This window comes from Hippoglossus hippoglossus, chromosome 17 (genome assembly GCF_009819705.1).
Source record: "Hippoglossus hippoglossus isolate fHipHip1 chromosome 17, fHipHip1.pri, whole genome shotgun sequence".
In the NCBI taxonomy this organism is placed as follows: domain Eukaryota; kingdom Metazoa; phylum Chordata; class Actinopteri; order Pleuronectiformes; family Pleuronectidae; genus Hippoglossus; species Hippoglossus hippoglossus.
Genome location: NC_047167.1, coordinates 7,386,663 through 7,408,202, shown reverse-complemented (window position 1 = coordinate 7,408,202; position 21,540 = coordinate 7,386,663). Strand labels below are relative to the sequence as shown.

At 40.2% G+C, this 21,540-nt stretch overlaps 1 protein-coding gene across 1 annotated transcript in view; it reads left to right on the top strand.

Annotated features, from left to right (window-relative positions):
- Positions 1-14,578, top strand: part of LOC117778716 (vertebrate ancient opsin-like) — a 53,401-nt gene extending 38,823 nt beyond the window's left edge. Inside the window, exons 3-4 of the mRNA XM_034614471.1 lie at positions 365-598; positions 13,856-14,578. Coding sequence (XP_034470362.1) covers positions 365-598; positions 13,856-14,137 — 516 coding nt within the window. The 3' untranslated portion in view covers positions 14,138-14,578. The remainder of the gene's footprint in view (positions 1-364; positions 599-13,855) is intronic.
- Positions 14,579-21,540: the final 6,962 nt, after the last annotated feature.

Below are 21,540 nucleotides of genomic sequence, written 5' to 3'. Positions count from 1 at the left end.
TAACTATTTCTTAATGACTTAATGACATTAAGTTGTGTCATTGTCTTCCTCTGATTAGACTTCTTCTGTAGGTATGTAGGATGAATGAATGAAGGTATGTTGATATGCGTTTCGTGGCCTCCTGCTCCGTCTGTTTCCTGCTCGCTCCACCTCTCTGAACGACTTTGGGAAACAAAGTGATAGAGTGCAGAAGTGAGAGAGACTCCTCTCCTCCCAAAACAGCTCTGTTTTACAGAGGACAGTTTGGATGCACTGTGACAGCAAAAGTCAAAAACATACGCGTCTGAACACATGGCGTGAAGATTTCCAGCTTATTAACATATTATTTCTCTTCCTCCCTCTCTCTTCCTGTCGCTGTGTCCAGGTGAGTGGAATCAACCCATCGACGAGCAGGAAACGTGAGCAGCGTGTGTTATTCATGGTGGTGGTCATGGTGATATGCTACCTCTTGTGCTGGCTGCCGTACGGCATCATGGCCCTGATGGCCACTTTCGGGCCCCCGGGCCTGGTTACGCCCGTGGCGAGCATCATCCCCTCGGTCCTGGCTAAGACGAGCACAGTCATCAACCCAGTCATCTACGTCTTCATGAATAAACAGGTGAGAGAAGGATGGAAGGAGGGAGGGGGGCGCTGCAGCGAGGGTCAGGGCCTTTTGTCTTACACTGTCACAAAGCGGCAGGAAAAGAGCATCTCATTTACTGAGGCCAGTCTTCTTCAATGTTTACAGAGGGGTGTTTATTTAATGGAAATGAGCCTCTGGTTTGTATTCGTATCAGATTGTACTCTAATGCCTTCTAGGACGTCTACCACGTACCTGTGTGCAGAGCTGTGTAGGTGTCAATGAAAATATGTTACACACACACGTGTGATGGACTTCTGCCTTTGCGGACATGTGTTGGAAAGCATCACAGGTTTCCATAAATAGCCATCTGATTAAATAAATGATGCAATAAGTACTTAGGAATCACTACCTTGATCTCTTTGACTCCATCTCGTCTAAGCTGGCACTTTGGTGCATCTCAGGCCACGGTGAACAAATCTAATATGTTTTGTAATCAACTAACTTGAGCCTTTCAAGTGAATGTAACCTAATCCTGCTCATTATCAAACCAGAAGGCGTATTTACAATGTCACGAAGGTGCCCGTCGTCTGAAGTGTTGATTAAAAAACACACAGTATGTCTCAATTAACCTTGGCCCATGCCCACTTCAGACTATGATGAATAGCTATGGGAGTTATCTGTGCTTGCGAGCTGTGATTCTGCGGTTGTTGTTAGAAGGGGCTGGGTACTATGATAATGTTTTATTAGCTCTTCTGCTTTATTTAATTTTAAGTTGCTGTGAGGAGATGAATCCGAACTGACTCAAAACCATGAGCCCATGACTCATTGGTAAATTACAACTGTCATCAGTAACTGCTGAAATGAAAACATGCTTTTCAGCTTGTTCCCCCGAACATACTGGGTGACACATTCACATTTGAAAACTTCATCAAATCAGTCATCATTCCTAACACTAAAAGAACATGTTGGAAAATATGCTTATTTTGTGTGTGGTTGAGGTAAATTAGAAGATCAATGCTACTCTGATATCTGTCAAATGGCAATTCAGAGTTCACAGAGGCATTGTATGGTGAAAACAGCAGAATTTGTTTTAAAGATTGAGTGAGTAAATAAGTCAAAAACATGTTATTTGATTACATTTGAAACATTGTAATTGAAGTAACCAAACAACCCATTCAGCTGTTCCCACCAACTTCAAACCCAAATGTGAAACAATCACAAATGTTCAAACTGTGGCAGAATAGTGTGTTAATGTAGGACTCCATAGTAGGAAGCAGGTTGAGAAAATAAGTTCTCTGGATTTCGAATTGTTTGATGTCACATATGCCTGAAACTTACAGTGCAGCACTGAGAGTACTGCAAACAAATGACGCAATGTCTTTTTCAAAGTGAAAGAAAAAAACTAAGTTTGTTTGGGCTGGCAGCGTCAAAACCGAGAGAGCGCGGGTAGTGCTCGTGCTTTTCTGGTTGAAGGGGCAGATAAATAAGAGACAGGAGGAAAAAGCCAAAAGACAACCAGGGTTGAGAAGTGAACTGAAACATCCGTTTCATGTTCTACCTCTAGTGGCCGACATGTGGAGAGCCAGGTCTGATCATAGCTGGACATGCATACTAGATCACTGAGTGAGGAGCAAGGGACATAAAGCCTTTGTATTCAAATAATTAATCATAGCCGACCTAACAAGCACTGCCACATTTATCATGCAGCTCTTCCTTGTGTGTGTTTGTGTGAGGGTGTGTGTGTTATATTTAATTCAATCCACAGCCTGATGAAAACAAGCATGTTATTGTGGAAACATTCAGTTGCAGCCTCTTTTTTTTTTTAGCAATTTCAAGTTCAGCCAAGTTGAAGCCTAGAGTTCAAAATAATGTTTTATGCTGGATGCGAGATCTCCTTCCTCAGAATTAGATCAGGCTATTTCCAGCAGAGGTCTTTGGTGAATTGAAATCACATTTAATGAGACACCTTGCTTAACCAGTAAGAGCACTGATCCAGTTCTGTCCCAGAAGAATACAGTGAGAGTGCAGACTATCGTTTAATGGATAAATCCATACTTACTTTGAACAGGGTCTTGTTCCTGATGTTTTCTAACGTAATGACTGATTGTGTTAATATCACTGCAACGTAGATCTCTGCTTCCATTTCTGCCAACTACCATATGAATGGATATAAATATATCATCGACAGGCAAGCACTTCAGTGAAGTGGTGATCCCGAACCTTGGAGAAAACAACACACACCTTTTGTTTCCCCTCTGACACACACACTGTAGTCAATCATTCTTTATGAGACAATCATAGATTTTCCTGAGGTACTGCTGATGTTAAGCCTCACTGGCTGCCTGGCGGTTCAATCTAAAATAGTATACTTAAGATGTGTATACATGGTTATAGCTTTCCAAGAAATGTTTTCATATCTAAGAATAATTGATATTATAACTGAAATATGCCAAACCCAAATAATCTTTTTTTTTTTATCAATTTGGAACGTTGTGAGTTGCAGTTGAACCTATATGGGGATTAGGAAATAGTTTCCTTATGCGAGGAAAACTAACACTCCCTGTTTGGTTAATGTGTTGTCAGCTTTGGAATGGCTGAGACCTGTGATTAAGGTCACAAATAGACTTTGCTGGAGCTTTGTGACCCCCCCCCCCCCTCTCCCATAGTTTAGTGTGTAAGATTTAGTTTCTAATAATGTGATTTACTAAATTGCAAAGTGCAAATATAGAGCTGAATATAAATTTCAGTTTACCCATTTATTATTATTACCTAATTTGAAGGCCCCTTTTTGTGCTCTGTGCAAGTGGGAGATCATCTGGGCCACAGGGGCCTCCTTATGAGTTAATCTGATTTATATTCTTCATTTACTTTACTTGCTGCCTCTGCGTTATATTATATGCTTGCTTTGCTTTATTTGAAACTTTAAAGCATGTGTTAAATCATTGGAACAGAACTCCTACAGACACAGTCGTTAATGAATATTAAAGCAAAAACATTTTCACTACCGTAGTTATTTATCTGAATACAGCACAAAGGATCAGCTATAACAGCAGCCGCAAAATCTTCCACATGGTTCAACATGTATTTTCCACAAGGAAGTTGGTGTAAACATTTCTTTGCAGATCGACAGAATGTATTTACACTAAGGGACATCCTACAGCGCATAATGTGAATGTGGCATCAGTGTAAACAGTCTACAGAGCTCGTCAGCTGCCTTGTGCTGCAACATACACAAGTTTCAACCAACAGATAATTGGAGTTTGGATGTTAAATGGTGGAGACTGCCCTGTATTTCCTTGGTGTGTTTGGGAGAGCAGCTCTGCAGGTGAATGACAGGTACAGTGCATGAAGCTGTAAGTGAAAGAAAGGGAAGTTTGAACACAATCCATTGAAATACTGGAACAACTTTGAAGAGAGGCTGCTTGGAAAAAGACAGAATTTTACTTTTCTGTGTCTTTGTGAAAGTTTCTGTTTCACAGGCCCTTATGTTTTTCAGGATTTCCAGTTTATAAAAAGAGTATAAACACTTGTCACTGTATTCACTCAAAGATTAGCATCTGGTGTACTGAGTTTTTCAGCTGCTGTGTAACACCTCAGAAAAGACGACCAGTGTTGCTAGATGAAATTACACAGAGCTTCCTGAATGGGAATTGATTTGGATGAATTTATAGCTCCATAAACAAGTTATTAACACAAATCCCTGGCAGAGGACTGCAGGTAACTGTTGTCCTTGGTTGAGAGATGATGAAACTACTTTCACGTAACTCATCATTGAAGAGAATTCACTGCCTCTTAGTTTGATTTATAGTGTAGGTTTTGCAAGTTAACTCCAAAGCTTCTACTTCCTTATCAAGTTCCTCTCTCAAGTAAAAACTCTTTGTACTAAACAATACATTTAGACTTTAGATTTAGGATTTTTTGTTCCTTTCTGAAACATTCTTCATCATAGAGAGAAAAAAAATAACAAAAGATAACCAAGACCGTCCTGGCATCACACTGATGCCGACTGTTGAAACTTTTTTCCCCCCTCCCTCAATGTAATCTTTACCATCTCTCTCCGGTCTATTAAGTGAAGCACAAAATGCTGCGTAAGGTTTTAGAAAACAATTCCATTCAGACTCTGACAGAAAGATTTCATGTGCCATATAGAGATTTATATACAGAACTTTCTGCTGGAGAGGAAATCTTATCGGCTTCCAAACCTGCTCAAGTGCAATACATTGCTGTGAAGCTTTGCTCACACACGGTTATTTTATTTTGAAGTTGGAAATCAACACAAAAACTACATTAAAATGAATCGAAAGGTCTTTGTTTCTATTCAAAGTGTCCTTGGGCAAGATTCTGAATGTGTGTGTGTGTATGTGTGTCATGTAGTGTAAAGTGCGTTCAGTGGTCAATAAGACAAGACAAGCTCTAAATAATTGCAGTACATTTGCCATGTAGCCATGTCATCCGAAGGTGTAAGCACCTCTATTCCTCCACCGTCTGTTCCGTCTAACACTCCCTTCTTACTCGAGCCGCCGCCGAGTCGCCGACACAGCGGCAGCCATCTGACCTTACAGGGACATTTTAGCCCACACATCATCTACCTCATAACAGCGTGAGAGGGAGAGAGGCACCAAATGTCCTGTATGTCATTTTCAGTCTTCAATTCCTCCCAGCCCGTTACTATGGAAACTATGAGTTGAGGCGAGTTGAAGACTAAAAATGCTGTACAGATACAAGTACCAGCTGGTGTCCGTTTGTCCCAGCAACGATCAGCAGTTACGTTGGTAAGTTTGACCTGAATTGTCTTCTCAATGTGTACGGTGGTTTTTACTGTGTCAGCTGTCAGTACATCAGAACACTGTTAAGTCATTACAGTTGCCCCATAGAGTGAAGGTCTGGTGCTTACACAAACACACACACAATGACAACACAGTTAATATCGATAATTTATCTAAATAACCTACTTATAGGAGTTTGCTTGTTAAATCAACCTTCCTCTTTCTTCTTCTTCCACTCCTCTATCAGAATAAAGGCTGCAGCTGCGTGCTAGAGAGGCCGGTACTCTACCCATTGTTTCAAATTAAAAGTACCTTGCAGAGTCATGTAATTGTGATATTGTAGCAGTCTCAGTAATTTCAGACATTGCAGTGGGTCACCAATCTCACGGAGACCTGACTGGCTTCTTGTTTTAAGACAAGTATTCACCCTTTCAGCTAACTCAAGAAAAGAGAGCGAATGAGCACATTTTCCAAGATGTCAAACTATTGCTTTGACATTACCGTGATCACAATTGCAGACATTGCAAAAACAGTAGGTGGAATTACAGAAAGCACCAGTCAGCAGTAATTCTTATTGCTGGACATGAGCCTTTACAAAGCAGCACAAGCCAACCATGTTCTTCAAAAGACCTAATCATCTGTTAATAAACTGCTGAAGCGTCCTTCCAAAAGACTCCACAATTACTTACTGTCAAGAGGAACAGACTCAAACAATGAAACCACGTCAAACAAACCGACAGGTCGTATCATTCCACCATCGTCTCATGTTCCTGCTGTGAACTGAGTCATCAGTACTGACAGTTTGACGTGCCCTGTGATTTTCGGAGTCATCTACTCCATCACTACTTGAATAAATGCCCCGGTTAAAGTCTGTTTCTTGTGTGCATGCCCACGTCTTTCTGACAAACTCATTTCACTCCGGTTCATCCCAAGATGTTTATTCTATTACACAAGGTATTCATAGCACAGCTGGGGCCTTGGGGGCCAAGTGGTCTGTATCCAGCAAGGATCAGCTATTGATCCATATTTAAATGAGCATGTCCTGATTGATAATTCTCAAACACCATGATACACATCAAAAACACACCAGTAAGGATCCTGTGTGGACCAGGCCCAGTATAGGTTTATGTTGTGAAGCCTCTTTACAGTAGCGACTTTTCTCTCAATTGGGCACACTTTTTGTGCCCAGAGGAAATTGCCTATGAATTAACCATGATAAAAACTACTACAAATAGTGTTTCTCTTTGTTATTTCATCTTTCATCTGACCACATGTGAATATAAACGGATCAAATATAAAGATGTTGAGCATTTCAAAGTGAGATGAAATGGGGGAAAAAAACTGTTCCACTGAAGGGCTATCAACATTTTTCACTTCAGGGTAAAATAACCAGGTCTTTCATACCAACATGACAGAATGTTTTTCTGCAGTTTATAAACTAGATTTCAGAACTTCAATCACAGTTTGACCTAAATGGCGGCTGCACTGTGACATGATTTTAGGAGCCCTTAGGCTGACTTACCTCAAAGTTGTTAAATGATCTTTAATGATCATTTGATTAATTGGAAAATCTAAATAGCACCATACTTTCACTTACCCCGTTGGCAGAACAAAGATATGAAGACAATTTTATTGAACCCAAAGAAACATTGAGTTGAATAAGTGGACTAAGCTGTAATTTGGAGGCTGTAAGAGTACAGCATTTCTGAGTATTCCCCATTGTCACTAATTTGCTTGATGGGAAATGAAGATGTCTACTGCAGGGCAGAAGTGGACCACAGCTCTGCTCAGACTTTAGTGAATGTAATTAATATTTTCCTCACTAATGATGTATTAGTTCACCACCCGCGACCCATCCACTATTCATCAGGGTGTTCAAACCGACAGATCCGCAGATTGACTGGTGCTTACTTAGGGATTAAGTTTTCAATAAAAAGAAAAGGAGCACATAATTAGTAATTTCTAAATGTATATGTACATGTAATGTAATGTACAGCCAAGGGAGCACCTGGAAGGTGAGCAAGCAGTTGGTGACAGTTTAGTTATAAATTTAAAAAGATGGACAAAATGACTCGCCAAAACTGGAGCCAAAACATCTTGATCGCAACCTGGTGGGTGGTAAAGGTCATAAATCCAACCTCCTCTATGTTAATAGATGGGACATGGACCAAACAAAAAATATTCAAAAGATGATTTCTGTCGTTGTAGGTAGATCGTATCACTCTAATGTTTAAATGCAAGTGTGTTTAGTAAAGTAGGTTTACAATAGTTATCTGACATGATTGACAGCTGAGATTGACCCACGATTGGTCAAGTGTGTGTGTCGACGGTACTTCGCTACCACGACTCCATCCCTCGATCACTCCTGCACAGACTTCAGCTGTGACACCATCCATCTTTGTATACAGTCAACACTTAAAAAAATAAAAAATAAATGTAAACATTGCATCATATTTGCGAGGCCCTGATTATCTGATCTAGACACATTTCTATCATCAATACCCAGTTTTGGTTGGAAACACTGCCCTAATTCCATGTAATATATGTGGTGTAAATTGTAAATGACAGTTTCAGTCTTTTCAACTTTATAAAATGAGCACTTCATTCAGTTAATTCACCGCTGTAGCTTATACTGTGTCTGACTACTGCAGCTGAATGCTGGCAAGGATATGATTGGAAACAGAATCAGCTCACTCCACAGGCCAGAGGCTTCAATGTAAACTTGGATCGATGCTGTGGAAGGCAAGTCTGTTAGGAAGCATTATGTCAATGGCTCTTGGAAATGAGATGTAGCACGACATCTGAGCCGTGGGGCCGGGTGAGGAAATGATTGATACACACACTATAAATGCAGGGCAGTCTTTTTCTCAGAAAGCGCCATTACATTCCATGAGGAAATCAGATGATTGTCATTCTGATCACATGTTCCTGTGTGACAGTAATTTTCCCGACGACAGCTCTCAGATCTATAACTTTTTTCTGAAATTAGGTTTATGGTCTGAGTGAATTCTTCACAACGCCAGGGAGCTTACTTCATCAAATTAAAACAGAAAATTGTCAGATGAAGTGGTGGGTAATCTGCTTATGTCCATAAAAGAAGCTCAGGTCTTCCTGACATTGGCTCATCTCATTTAGATTCCTTAAACTGCATTTAGTTTCATTTACTCAAGTGACTGCAATTGAACTCCTCTGAGGCTGTGATGAGAACACAGCAACGTCTTCATTATTAGTGTCACTCATTTAAAAAGGAGCAGGAACTATTGTGCTTTCTCATTTATTGAGTTTTTTCATCCAGTGCGGTTGTTTTGATATTGTATAATGAGAAATTGTGCACCCCATAACTTTGGGTTTATGTTGGACTTCTTTGCTCTTGCGAAGCCGACGTGAGTGAACTGCTAATGAAAGTCTTTCTGTACAGTCGCGTAGAGGCAAAAAGAAAAAAATGTTGGATCCGAGCAGACATCGCTGCTTCAGAAAATAAAATAAATAAAGTCCTTGTAGTTTGAGATGACGCCTGACATATTACCCTCTTTTGTCATACTCTACCCAACCAGCCTCAGATCAGATCAAAGAAACCTCCGCCAAATCTGATGTGACCTGCGTGAGATGACCCTTTGATTCATTTTCAACCTTCCCTCTCAACACACTCGGTGCATCCCTCTCCTTCAATCCCCCTGTCATGCTTTATCCATTTATCTGTCATCGTCTTCACCTTTGCCTTGACCTTAGCCTTGATGCCTGTGTCTTAACTAACTTCATCCGTTACCACTTGTCTGTTGTCTCCGTCTCCCCATCTTCCTCCAGTGCTCTTCAGTGAGTTGAGACAGCTGATGGGGAGAGGAGAGAGTTGCATCAGCGCCACAGAGAGGTGTTGAACCCCCCTTTTCTTTACATCTCATTGTTAGCCTTCACTCATAGATGACCTATAGGTTACAGACAGAGAGGGGACTGATATACTGTCCGTAGATACATTGGGAGGAGAATTTTAAGTTATGTCCGGAGGCATTTCTTGCTCTCTGCAGGCATTTGACGGGCTTCTGACGATGTGAGGTTCAATGTCGAGTCAAGCTACGAAATTCTAAGTTTGTGATGCGTTAAAAAATTCATGTTCAAGGAATTCAACTGAAAAGCACTTGGGTCCATATTTTAAGGACAAAGCTAGCAATACACGGTTTCTTTGACACTTAGATCCCACGGGAGGAATAAAGTCAAGAAGCTGCTGGTTAATCTATTAATGTTTTACAACTCCTCAGCTGTCAACGGATCTCTGTCACAAGCTGATTCATGTGAAAAGATTTAAATCTTTGAAAGTTTGAAAACTTTAACACCTTCTTCCTTAAAAAAGAAACAGAAGACGAACAGGGCGGTGTAGTTTTTGAATATTACTCAAAGTGAATAGGGCATTTATTGGGGACTATTTTCAACTGTGGATTTCATATTGTTTCGCAAATATTTCGTGAGGAAACATATCAACCAACGCTGTGGTTCCTTTATGTCTCTTTTTATTAGTTTTTTGACATGGTGCTCTGTGGCACGGAGGAATACGACATATTAGGGTTTGGCTACAAAAACAGTATTTGTTATTGGAATCATTTTATTGTTGCTTTTTGTGTTGTCATAGGGTTTATTGACAGCAAGAAAAATATGGTCCTTGTCCAAACTTTAATTTTAGTCATGTTTTTCAGCTCTTAAAACATCAACATCACATCAGTTACATTTAACCGAGCATCTTCGTCTCTGTCGACATGTGTATCAGCCCATTTTTTTCCTGTTCTCTCTGTGTCTCAATTTGATATTGTTGTATAGTTGGAATGCTTTGATTGTTCATTTGACTTTTGTGATATCCCCGCTTTTCTCAGATGCTGTGAAAGACGTTCATCATATATTGCACCTCATGAGAAAATGTAGTAGACTATAAGTATACATGAAACTCAGAAAGTATACTAAGTATACTACGTTTACTCAAGAGCGGCATTAATCGGAGTCCACGTTAACAGGAGCCCCGGGAAGGAGACTAAAAAATAGTCAAATTGGGGTCTGTGGTGTGAACATGTCTTGGATATGGATAGAAATGCCTGGAATTTTAAGCATAGCCAAATGCCCTGAATGCATTGTTATGCTTTCAACCTGCTGCTGGGGTCGTCAATTATTCAGACTCTTCCTATCTGTCTATCAGCGGCTGTGGCTCTCTGTTGTGCAGAAGTTGGTATAAAACAGGGAGATCTGCATTAAATCAGAATTCTGGGAATTCTGTTTCCCACATTGAAAAATATATTAAGGTGTCCATTCACTATTTATTAGACCCTGACAGATGGTGTATAGATTCCAGTGCCTTTACTCTGCACCTTGGGGACAGCCTGTCTTTTCTAACCACAACATATTTTTGATGTGTTCCGATTCTTGGTGCTGGTGAAAATACAGCAGTAGTGGAGGTGTAGACCTGTACTGGATAACATGAAATCACTAAACAACAGCTACTTCTATAGCTGGTATTAAAATGCGCATTTTTGTCCAAATTCGATCTAGATTTGTGCATTTTCAGTGTCTCCATTGAGATACACTAACGACACTATCGAGCTAATGTCACAACCTTTTTCTGCATAAACGAGAGGAGGTTGCAAATCCATAGCTGAAAACCAAAGAAAGGGCTGCTTCGTTTATTGGTTAAAGGCTGTTAGCTGTCTGCGAACTCACTCGTTTAGAACATTCACAGGTGATTAGGTATCATGTAGTAGTTTCATGGGCATTTAAAACAGTATTGCATATACAATGTTATCACAATGCATCCCTCAACACTTCCAGAAGAGGTTTTGGCAGAACCTCGGCTTCATTTCCTGTTGTTGCATACCCCAAACAAGGCGCACACCCCTTCCCACAAACGCTTTTTGCAGACCCTGTTTTAGGGGAACACAACAGTTATAAATGACACCTTTGCGCAACGTTAAATCACTGTGACATTAAAGTTATTAGAGTTTCAAATAAAAGAACACTTTCTGGTTGTTAACCATTACCAGGATTTCAAATTAGGTGCATTGCAATAGGTTGCAATGCACCTAACCTTTTCACTGAAGTGCACCAAGACTTCATTTAGGTGCACCCACTCATATTCTACATTACTTTTAAGGCTTTAAAATTCCGATGAGTTTGTATTGTTTACAGTGAGAAATAAGTAGTAAATCAAAATGCAAAGCATGATGTTGTCCCTTTGACCAGGTTCAAATAACAAAATAGAGTTGTTGAATTGCTTACACAATGCAGCTTGAAACACTTAAGTTCAAACTTGAGAAAAAGTGCTGTGTGTTTGACTAACGAGTGATGCTAATGTTTGCAGACTAAAACTAAAATCAGATTTAGAAAATTATGTTTTTGACTCAATTATAAAAAAATCTAGTTCCTTATTGCTCTTCATGAAGTTCCTCAGAAAGTTAATTCAATGTACACACAGCGGTTACACAGCAGCTGTCATTATGCTTAAAATATGCCAAGGTGTTACTTTGAATCCTAGTTCATTGATCACAGATGGAACCTTGCAGCCAACAAGAATGATGATTCTGGACAGTTCTGTAAAGCTGGGCATACACTATATGATTTTTTTTAACTCAGACTGTATGAGTAAATCATCTGTGAACCCAAATCTCACAATTTATGTGCTCCCACTGTATGTATCGATCATCAGCCAAGACCTGACTGCTAAAACTGTACATTTAAAATGCCTGACAGGCCCCTGCGGAAAGTAACAGCACTTTTGGTGACATTTGGGGAAAAAATTATTACGTGGACACCAAATAACGCGTCGGAACGAGAGAATATGTCATGCATCGTAATCTGACTCTGATCGAAGCCACACTGTGGTGGAAATGTTTACAATTACTAGTCAATAAAAACATAGCACCCTATTACCGGCGCACTGTGCAAAGTGTCCGAATGGGAATAATCATAGTGTATGGCTGGTTTAAAACTAATGAGCTAATGTTTTTAAAAGCCTCACTCTCGGGAGTTGTCAAGGTAAGGTAAGGACTCTGATTGAGGCCAAAATATAAATGGTGGTTAAGGACTGACAAATAAAACGCTTAGAGAAAAATCATTAAAGTTAATAGAAGGTCGAGTGTTGATTGCAGGCCTGTGAAGAGAAGCAAACTACAGTTGCCTGCATTAAATCAGTTGTGCCACACGTCTTTCCCCAACCCTGACCTTCACTCTCTTATTTTCTGCCTGGCTGCATAAAAGGCATCCCATCTACCGAGTTGGCAGTGAAGTTTTGCAATAAGACGTAAATCGTGAGGTGCAGAATAGAGATATTAGGCTGCGGTAACAGGGACAGTGGGTGTCACCACTTTCCTCTGTGTGATCAACATAGGTGGAGTCACATTGAGTACCAGGACATTGCTCATAATAGTTTACAAGCAATCCAATCAATGGACTTGAAGGACACTTACAGGAAGACTGACCAGAACATTTGGGGCCCCAGTGCTGGCTGTGCTTTATCAAGGGAGGGTTGTGGCTGACCACATGTCTCTCACAGAAACCCACTGGAGAGGAAGAAAGTGCTGACATAAACAGGTTGTTGGAAGGTGAAAGATCAAACTGGGGTTAAACTAAGCTAACTGTATTGATGCGATAGGGAATGTTACAAATCACAACCCTATGTTCCATAGCCACTCAGGTTTCATACCATCAGTGAAGGCAAGATATTCCCACAAAAATGTTGATATCTTGTGGTCTGGCAGGAGTCGTCCCATCCTCAGATGAGGAGCTACAAGCATGACCACAAGCTACCACACAGAGTGTAGATCAGCTTTTTGCCCAATTTATTTGCGCAACCGTGCCCACCAATGACGAGAGAGCAAGACAATCAGAGGACAGGCAGTGTTTTTCAGGCGAAACAATTCCTTCCTTTTTAACAACTTGACCACAGGCCTGAACCCACAGTCCGAGCAGCTTCCAGGTCTGAAACTGTAAGAGAGGGGGAAAAACTTGTTGTGTGGATGTGTGAATATATTGAGATGCAACTAAACCAAATACCTAAACAGCCCTAATCCCACATGAAGATTTAGTAACGGTTCACACATGAGATTGAGACGGTTATATAACAGCAAGATACTGAACCCCAGTCTGCCCCTGATGCTGTAGCATTGGTGTGTCCTAGAACAAAAGTGTTGTATGAATGTGTGGGTGTGAGAATTGTCGTGTAAAGCCCTTTGAGTGATCCTTAACAATAGAAAAGCTATATATAAAGGCAATCAATTTACCATTTACAAATAATGTCCCTTGGCCTATTGTTCAACAAAAACCTTTAGGCGACACGATAACCCCTGTGACAGAATGGTGCTGTGTGAAGCAGAGGAGGGCAGGAGAAGAGATCCGCCAGGTAAACTCATTTAGCAATGGTAGGTGCAAGAACCAATTATGACCAACATTAATTCTCTTGGCTTGTTTTTACAGTTTTATTCTTTGTGGTCTTCTGACTATTCCTGCAGTATACAGCACATTTCTGACCATGTTTCTTTGTGTTGCATGCTCGCCCCAGTTTCACAGATGTTGCCAAGCCCTGCTGCGATGTGAGACTCCTCGACGCGGCTCCAGCATAAAGAGCTCCTCCAAGGTCGCCACCAAGGCCGTGAGGGGCGTAGCAGTCAATGGTCCCCGCCAGACCAACGACTTACTATATATGGTAGCATCCCTTGGACAGCCAGCCGCCACACTGCCCCAACTGGGCCCTTCCTTTGAACCCACAAACGACATCACTAAAGCCCTTTCTTCAGAGAACAAACCTGCCGTAGTATCACTAGTGGCCCACTTTGATGGCTGATGATTGTGGACTTTTTCATAGCTATAGCCAACCTCGTCAGCCAGGATCAATCAATAATGAGAGGGGTGGTGTAACCAAGGCTTAGAGATCAGCAACCGGCCAGTCCAGGTGGATTTGACACATCTGTTGCATCAGTTCTGCCCCGGCTAGTAGAGATGATGGACAGTTAACAGAGGGTAATCTTAGATTGCCTCGGGATGGGGGGTCTATGTTTCTCTGCAGAGGAAGAAGTGCACATATGTCTCACCACGCATAAGAAGTGAAGGATGTTCTTGACGCAATTTTGGGGAAAAGCTCTGCCAGACTGCTGTGACAATAGAAGAGCAAGTGGAGGAATAATTTATTTTGTGCAATATCTATTTTTCGGGAAGGTATTCTGTCATTTTAAAGTCAAAACAGAAATGTGTTCACAGTGCAGGACAAAGGGATAAGATGCATTGATATGTGACTTGACTGTGGTTACAAAGTGAGCGGGAAAAACACAAGATGTTTATTACGATTCATTTTTTTTAACTCTTTCCTAGAATAGACATGATAAAGAAATACATGAAAATAAAGACAAGGCGGAGTGTTGAGAATGTACTAGTAAAAATTTAAACCATCATTTAATTAGACTTATTAGACTATTATTATCCCCTGAAAGTTTACGCTTGATTTATCACTTTGAAATGCGTAAGGAGATCGAATTAAGTGGATTAATAAGTAGTTTGTTTGTAAATGTAGCATTGCTAGCAGCAGTCGCATTTTGTTCAGGGATAGAGACTTTAAGGTCAAAGAAATAGTTGCATGTTGGCAGGTTGCTGTATAGTTCTTTCAATAAAGATTGTAATTGATATGCAAATGAGGTCGAACAAATGCAATATCTGGTAATGTTCCGTGGTCATCACGGAGACAAACAAGTGGTGTCAGTAAAAATCCTGAGAATGTGTGCCTCTATGCCCGAATTTCTTCATGGTTTCCAAGTTGACATTTTCACATGACTGCTTCCCCCCCAAAAACCTGATGGCTGGTTACAACATAGGTCCCTAATTGTGACTCCTCCATGTTAGTGGTCGGGACACTGACATCACAGTGACATATGTTCAAGTGCTCATTTCATTACATTTGGTATTAGTTATATAGTTACTTGATGCTATATATACACGGGTTGAAACAAAATGATTCACAACTGATACTAACTCACAATTGGTCGAGCATGTGTATCGGTGGCAGCTCCATCCCCCGCTCACTACTGCACAGATTCGGGCTCCAAATCCCCCAAAAGGCGGTGTTTGTATGCGTATGCAGTCTATGTAGTTTGCATGTGCTGATCCAAAATCCAAAGCGCAGTTCGTCTTTAAAATAATTGAGGACACAAGCCCTTTATTGTGACGGGGTGATTTTCAAACATCCTAGAAATGATCAGCAGTGCTTTGCTCATGGGTACACAGCAGTGTATTGTTGAAAGATGTCAGCCTCTACACATAATATTTAAAGTTATTTGCTTTTACAAAAGTCACTAATGTTTATAACAGCCTCTGAAGTTATTCAGAGGCATTATCTCAGAAAATGCAACAGCACCCACAGCAAAAATAAATTTCTTTTCCCCAGGACGCAACAATAGACTTTATCTGAGGCAACAAAACTTGATATATGGTTGTTCTGTATATATTGTTTGCAAAGTGCTTGTCTGCATCTTGTTCAATTTTTTGGTAACTGATTTTACACTTTCCCATCTTGCAGCACAAAGATAACTGGAGTTTCTGACAGCAGTGCATCAGTGCTGTGTTGTAAGTGAATGTCTGGTGTGGTACCTTTCTCTACTGCATACCGTCACTTTAATTAATTCACTTTTAGCTCACAGACTGTTTGCAGCTGTGGAGGTCTTGTATAGATTATTGTACACATGTTGATACCAAAGCTAAAGAAATTGTCATATATTTTGAGAGTGCTGTTCAATAAAGTTTTTTGGTCTAAATCTGCAATGTGCAATGTATTATTTAATAAAAACCTACTAGAAAAGTAGGATAATTAAAATCAAGGAGACTTACAGGGGGATATGGGAGAGACAGAGTCAATGGTGGTAAAGGTCTGTAATATGTCAACAACAGGAAAATGATATGTAATAGATAATTTGACAGAAGCTGTTGGGGGGGGGGGGGGGGTTAGCAGCCAATGTGCATGCCACTATATTCAGGGTGATACTCAGCAGATATAGGTCTTGGGGGGTAGTATCTTTTAACCACTCCTAAACTAAATATACGTTAGAGAAAGTTTATGAATGGATTAGTTATTTGTTTGCTCTAATGTGTTCTGAAAACGGCACGTATAGCTAAAGAGTTTATCACCTACACATCCAACTTACTGCCAAGATTAGGTAACTTTCAACACTCTGAAGAACTAAAGAACAATAAAACATGCATCAAAACCAAAGAGCTGGTTTCATACTTTACTCCCCATGCGTGTAATTCCAGGTTCAACTGTTTACTCTAATACAAGAATAATGCTTTTCCTAGATTCCCATGTCTTCATCTGCCTGAAAGATGCAGCGTCAGCCTTTTAAACAGGAAATAAGTGCAATAAGAATAGAAGTGTGATCACTTTGACCATCTTTGATCACAAGATCACCATCTATCGGCACAGGAATAGAAGGTATAAATATTTTTTAATATGTTGTATTAATTTGAGCAAAATTAATTTGCCAAAAATCAGATAAAACTCACAATTTTAATGATAAAATCTACTGACATTGTCTGACTTTCTACAGATATTGTAGCAATATTGTTTTCGTGATTTTGGTCCTGATAATTGTGAAAATCCCTGTTACCAAGACAAAGACACTTTATATAAAAGGTTGCCTTTGGTGAATCTAGCAAGTTGTAAATTAAGTTACGCTTAATAATGTAATAAAAATAGATTTTCCAAGGGATTATCAAATTTCAGGTTACGTCTAATCAGGTCACAAGATTTGTCCCCACTTCACTGAAGAGCCTGTGTCGACCTGGAACTACGTCCAAGAACTGAAGTCATCCCACATTTAACGTTCACACAGTATTAAAGCAGGAGTCTTGTGACCATCTAATTGCCAAAACTGTCCAACATAATTGTGCCAAGTTTACAAGGTCAAAGAGTCTTGTTTCTATCTTAAAGTCTCATCAAACTCTTGACATCAAGTTAACTAACACGAGACTGGGCAGATACACTTTTGGCCTTATTACATTATTGTTACCATTATATTATGAGCACTGAATATTAAACTCTAAACTATGAGAGAGGTGCTATAAAGTAACCTTTGTTGTATTTGATATCACCCAAAAGATTTGCAAGAGCTGGACAGACTAACCCCCCCCCCCCCCCCCAAGTCTGTTGAGACTGAGCTGAATTCGTTAGTGGGACTTCAGGTTCAACAAATCTCTTTTCAGTGCTGACTTTTAATGTTTTTCAGGCTTCAGTGCACCTTTAGGGATGTTCTGCTAATTGTTTTGTGTAATGCTTGGTCCTCACTCTCCACTGTTTACTACAAAGCCTCTGGTGAGCGGAGATAAGAGCCGCCCCTATAATCAACCCCTTTAACCAGGGGCTCAGGGCATAATGTCTGATTAACCAGGCCAACGGCCTCGAGACTGGACCCGAGCCGGAGTGAGTCAAATCCAAATGACCTTTTGTTAAAAAGCCTTTCAACCTTTGACAAAAATAAGAGCCCATCAGTCGGCTTGATAAACACTTGCCCACTAAGGGCCTGCGTCAACGTTGCTTTCCTTTTCTGTCATACTTTCCACATGACTCTAGGTTCCCCTGAATGTGTGGGCTCTTGTTTTGATATATTAAATGGGGAGTGAAAGATGAGAGCTCTAAAGACTTGTGGGGATCCGACAGCTTCGTGGATGGGAAATTCTGAACCCCACAAGTTTTAATGATTGACTTCTTCTTAGGGGATTAGGTTTCAATTACTTTGGGGTTAGGCATTTACTTCAGATTGTTCGAGGTTGGGGCTTGGGAATGTACGTCGTCAATGGGTGTCCTCGGAAGTGAGTCTGTCCATCCGTCTTTTGAGAGCCACGAAAAATATAAGTGTTTTTTTTAACTCATTTAGTGAATTACAAACCACAGAATGGAATGAAAAGCTAAACTGTGTCCAAACAAACAATTTACGCATTTCTAATACAGTGCTTATTTATTTACTTTCAGAAATATATTTTATTTTCCCATCTAGGCATGTAATTTTAACTACATATCACTGGATTGTTGTGAAGTTCATTCTGAGCCATGATGTAAAACTGATTATGTAGTCAGTTATCTTCCATTGCTCCGGGACTTGATTAATTTTAAAATGCACCAATCTGTCACAACATAAAAAACAGTTACTGGCTATAATAGGGTAGCTGATTGATGTATTCCATTTCCCATTTATAATATAGTCAGTGATTGCATTTATGCTTTTATCCCAAACTAATGAACCCCTGGTTAAATCTCTAAATTATAGCTGCATAAAAAAAGAGATGCTCATCGACAGAGTTTATTGTGAGTCTGCAGGTATTCTATAGGCCTGTGTTACTATATCAGGAACAATAACTCTATACTTTCACAGCATAGTGTTGCTACAAGATTCACAGTCAAGATCTATGAGTTCAACATGTTTTAGCAGCTATGGACCCTCTCTCCATCTTTACTTATATCAATTAAGGTAGTAGACAAGTGCACCATCTTTAAATTTGCATCGTTAACAGAATAAAACAGACATCACATGATCCTATTGCAATTTTTATTTTTTATTTGCATCATGTTATATGACAGCCTTACCCATCACACTACAAGATAATGTGAACCAGCTCTCTTTAGTGATTCTTTTTACTACTACTTCTCAAACTAATGTTCTACTCCACCATCTTCTGTAATCTCTTATCATACTAAATCAAGGTTATAATCTGTTTGTGAGTTCTTAAACAGATGAGAGGCTTCGCTGCAGGACGAAATCATAAAGAAAGAAACATTTGGAAGAAAAAAAACAACACCTGGTAACATTTCTTTCACCATCATAAAAAGCTGTTGCTGAAGTTATATCCATATGCATAAAACAAACTGGACACAAAATGAAGTCTCTCGAGGCAGTGAATTACTAAACACATCTGTTGCTCTAAAACCGACGGCCCTGCAGCAAAGGTGGTATTGTGTGTTGGTCTCTGACGCCTGCCAAACAAGCCGCACCAAAGCAATTGCCAATATCTGGCAGGCTGCCCTGTGACCATAGGGGGCAGCCAGAACTCTGATGATAAAACACATTGTAAATGAGTGCAGACAGTACAGAGGATTCCTCAGTTAATTGATGAATACAGTCCACTGGCACCTGGAACTGTCCACCATCATTTCGTCATGGGCTCTTCAATTTCGACTGTTTAGCTCTCTTACTGGTAGCAAAACAACTTTAGTAAATTTAATTTAGCATTTACCAATAACCTCACAATTTTTATTTTTTATTTGTTAATGTTTTTTCTATTAATCATCATCCATGGTGTGGAAATTCTCCCACCAGGTAGACGTGACAACTCAGGTTTACTGATTAAAGCGTACAATGGACATCTGTTGTTGGAGTATCTGTAGAGTTCTTACTTTGATATTTGATGGGCAGCCTTGCTACAATGTTTCTAGGGTTTATTGATGCTTCTAAGGCATTTGACAGAGTAAATCACCATAAGCTTTTTACTAAACTCATGCTTAGGGGTGTGCCTGGATGCATCATACGAATCCTGGTTTACTGGTATGCCAACCAAGGTATGCAGGTTAAATGGGGAAACAGCCTATCCTCACCCTTCAGTGTAGGCAATGGGGTACGGCAGGGGGGGCTTCTGTCTCCAGCCCTGTTCAACCTATACATGAACAACCTGTCGAAGCAGTTGGGGAAGTGTAAGACAGGTTGTCTGATAGGGAACACTCTGTTAAACCATCTGATGTACGCAGACGATTTGGCTATTATGTCCCCCAGCACTGTTGGGTTCCAGCAGCTGTTGGATATATGCTCCGAGTATGGGGTTGAGTTTGACGTACAGTACAATGCAAAAAAGAGTGTTGTATTGATATGTAGGACCAAGGAAGATCAGAAGCTACACTTTCCAATGTTTTACCTGTCAGGGAAATCCCTCTGTGTATCTAACTGTACGAAATATCTTGGGCACATCATCACTGACAAGATGGAAGATGATGCTGACATGTACAGGCAGAGACGAATGTTGTATGTCCAAGCAAACATGTTAGTCAGGAAATTCCACTACTGTTCTGATGATGTGAAAGTGAGCTTGTTTCGTGCTTACTGCACCCCCATGTATGCAGCCCCATTATGGGGCAGCTACAAAAAGGAGACCCTGCGCAAACTTCAGGTAGCATACAATGACTGTCTGAGGATACTGCTGAAAAAGCCCAGGTGTAGCAGTGCTAGTAAGCTCTTTTGTGACTCAGGGCTAAGCACTTTACAGGCTCTCTTGAGGAACCTGATGTTTAAGTTTATGTCTCGACTTGATGAATCACAAAACTGTATTATAATGATGCTCACAAGCCCCAGGTGCAGCTTGGTCAGATATCAATCATATCTGTGGAAACATTGGTATGGGTGCCTTTTAAGACTCTCATGAATAAGAGTATGTTTGTATGTGTTTATGTATCTGTTTTCTTTTTTCTTTATGGTGTATGTCTTGCTATTGGGTCTAGAGCCTGTAATAAAGTTTATCTATCTATTGTGGTGCACTTGAAGTTTTGAGCAGTCCAGCCATAGTTCAATTAGTTCTTACACAGTTACATAATCTTAGGGTTTTGCTCTCTTGCTTGATTAGAGCTCTCTCTCTCTCTCTCTCTCTCTCTCTCTCTCTCTCTCTCTCAAACCCCGTTAACCCATGCATCTGTTCGTGAAAAACATACATTACTTTTTTAACTACCCTTAACCTCTACCTTGTCAATCAACTCACCTCTTGTTATGTGATCAGACTCTGCTGCTCTATGATGTGAATCTGCTGCTGCACGGAGCTGAAACTTTCACTTTACAACTGCACCTTCAGACCAAGACAAAGGGGAGTTTTATTTGACGAACGTGGGTAAGACCGCCAACACGTGAAAATGAACCAAATAGTTTTTATGTCCGTTATAATATGAAACAGACCAGTGGGGCCAGTGGGCAAGTTTTGTTATCCTATGTGCCTGAACACCAGTTATAGCATTTAGTGTAAAAGTGAAACGAAACCTTTTGAAAGTTATGCTGCTCCACAGAAAAGTCGAGGCTAAAACCATTAGCTTGACACTCTTTGTAAAGAAATCCCCCATTTTGATAATCAATTGTTTAAAGGCCTCTTATATGCCATGTCCTTGCTACTCCTTGATGGTTTACATTGTTGTAAATTGAATATTTTTTAGCTTTGGCCTGCTGGTCAAACAAATGTTAA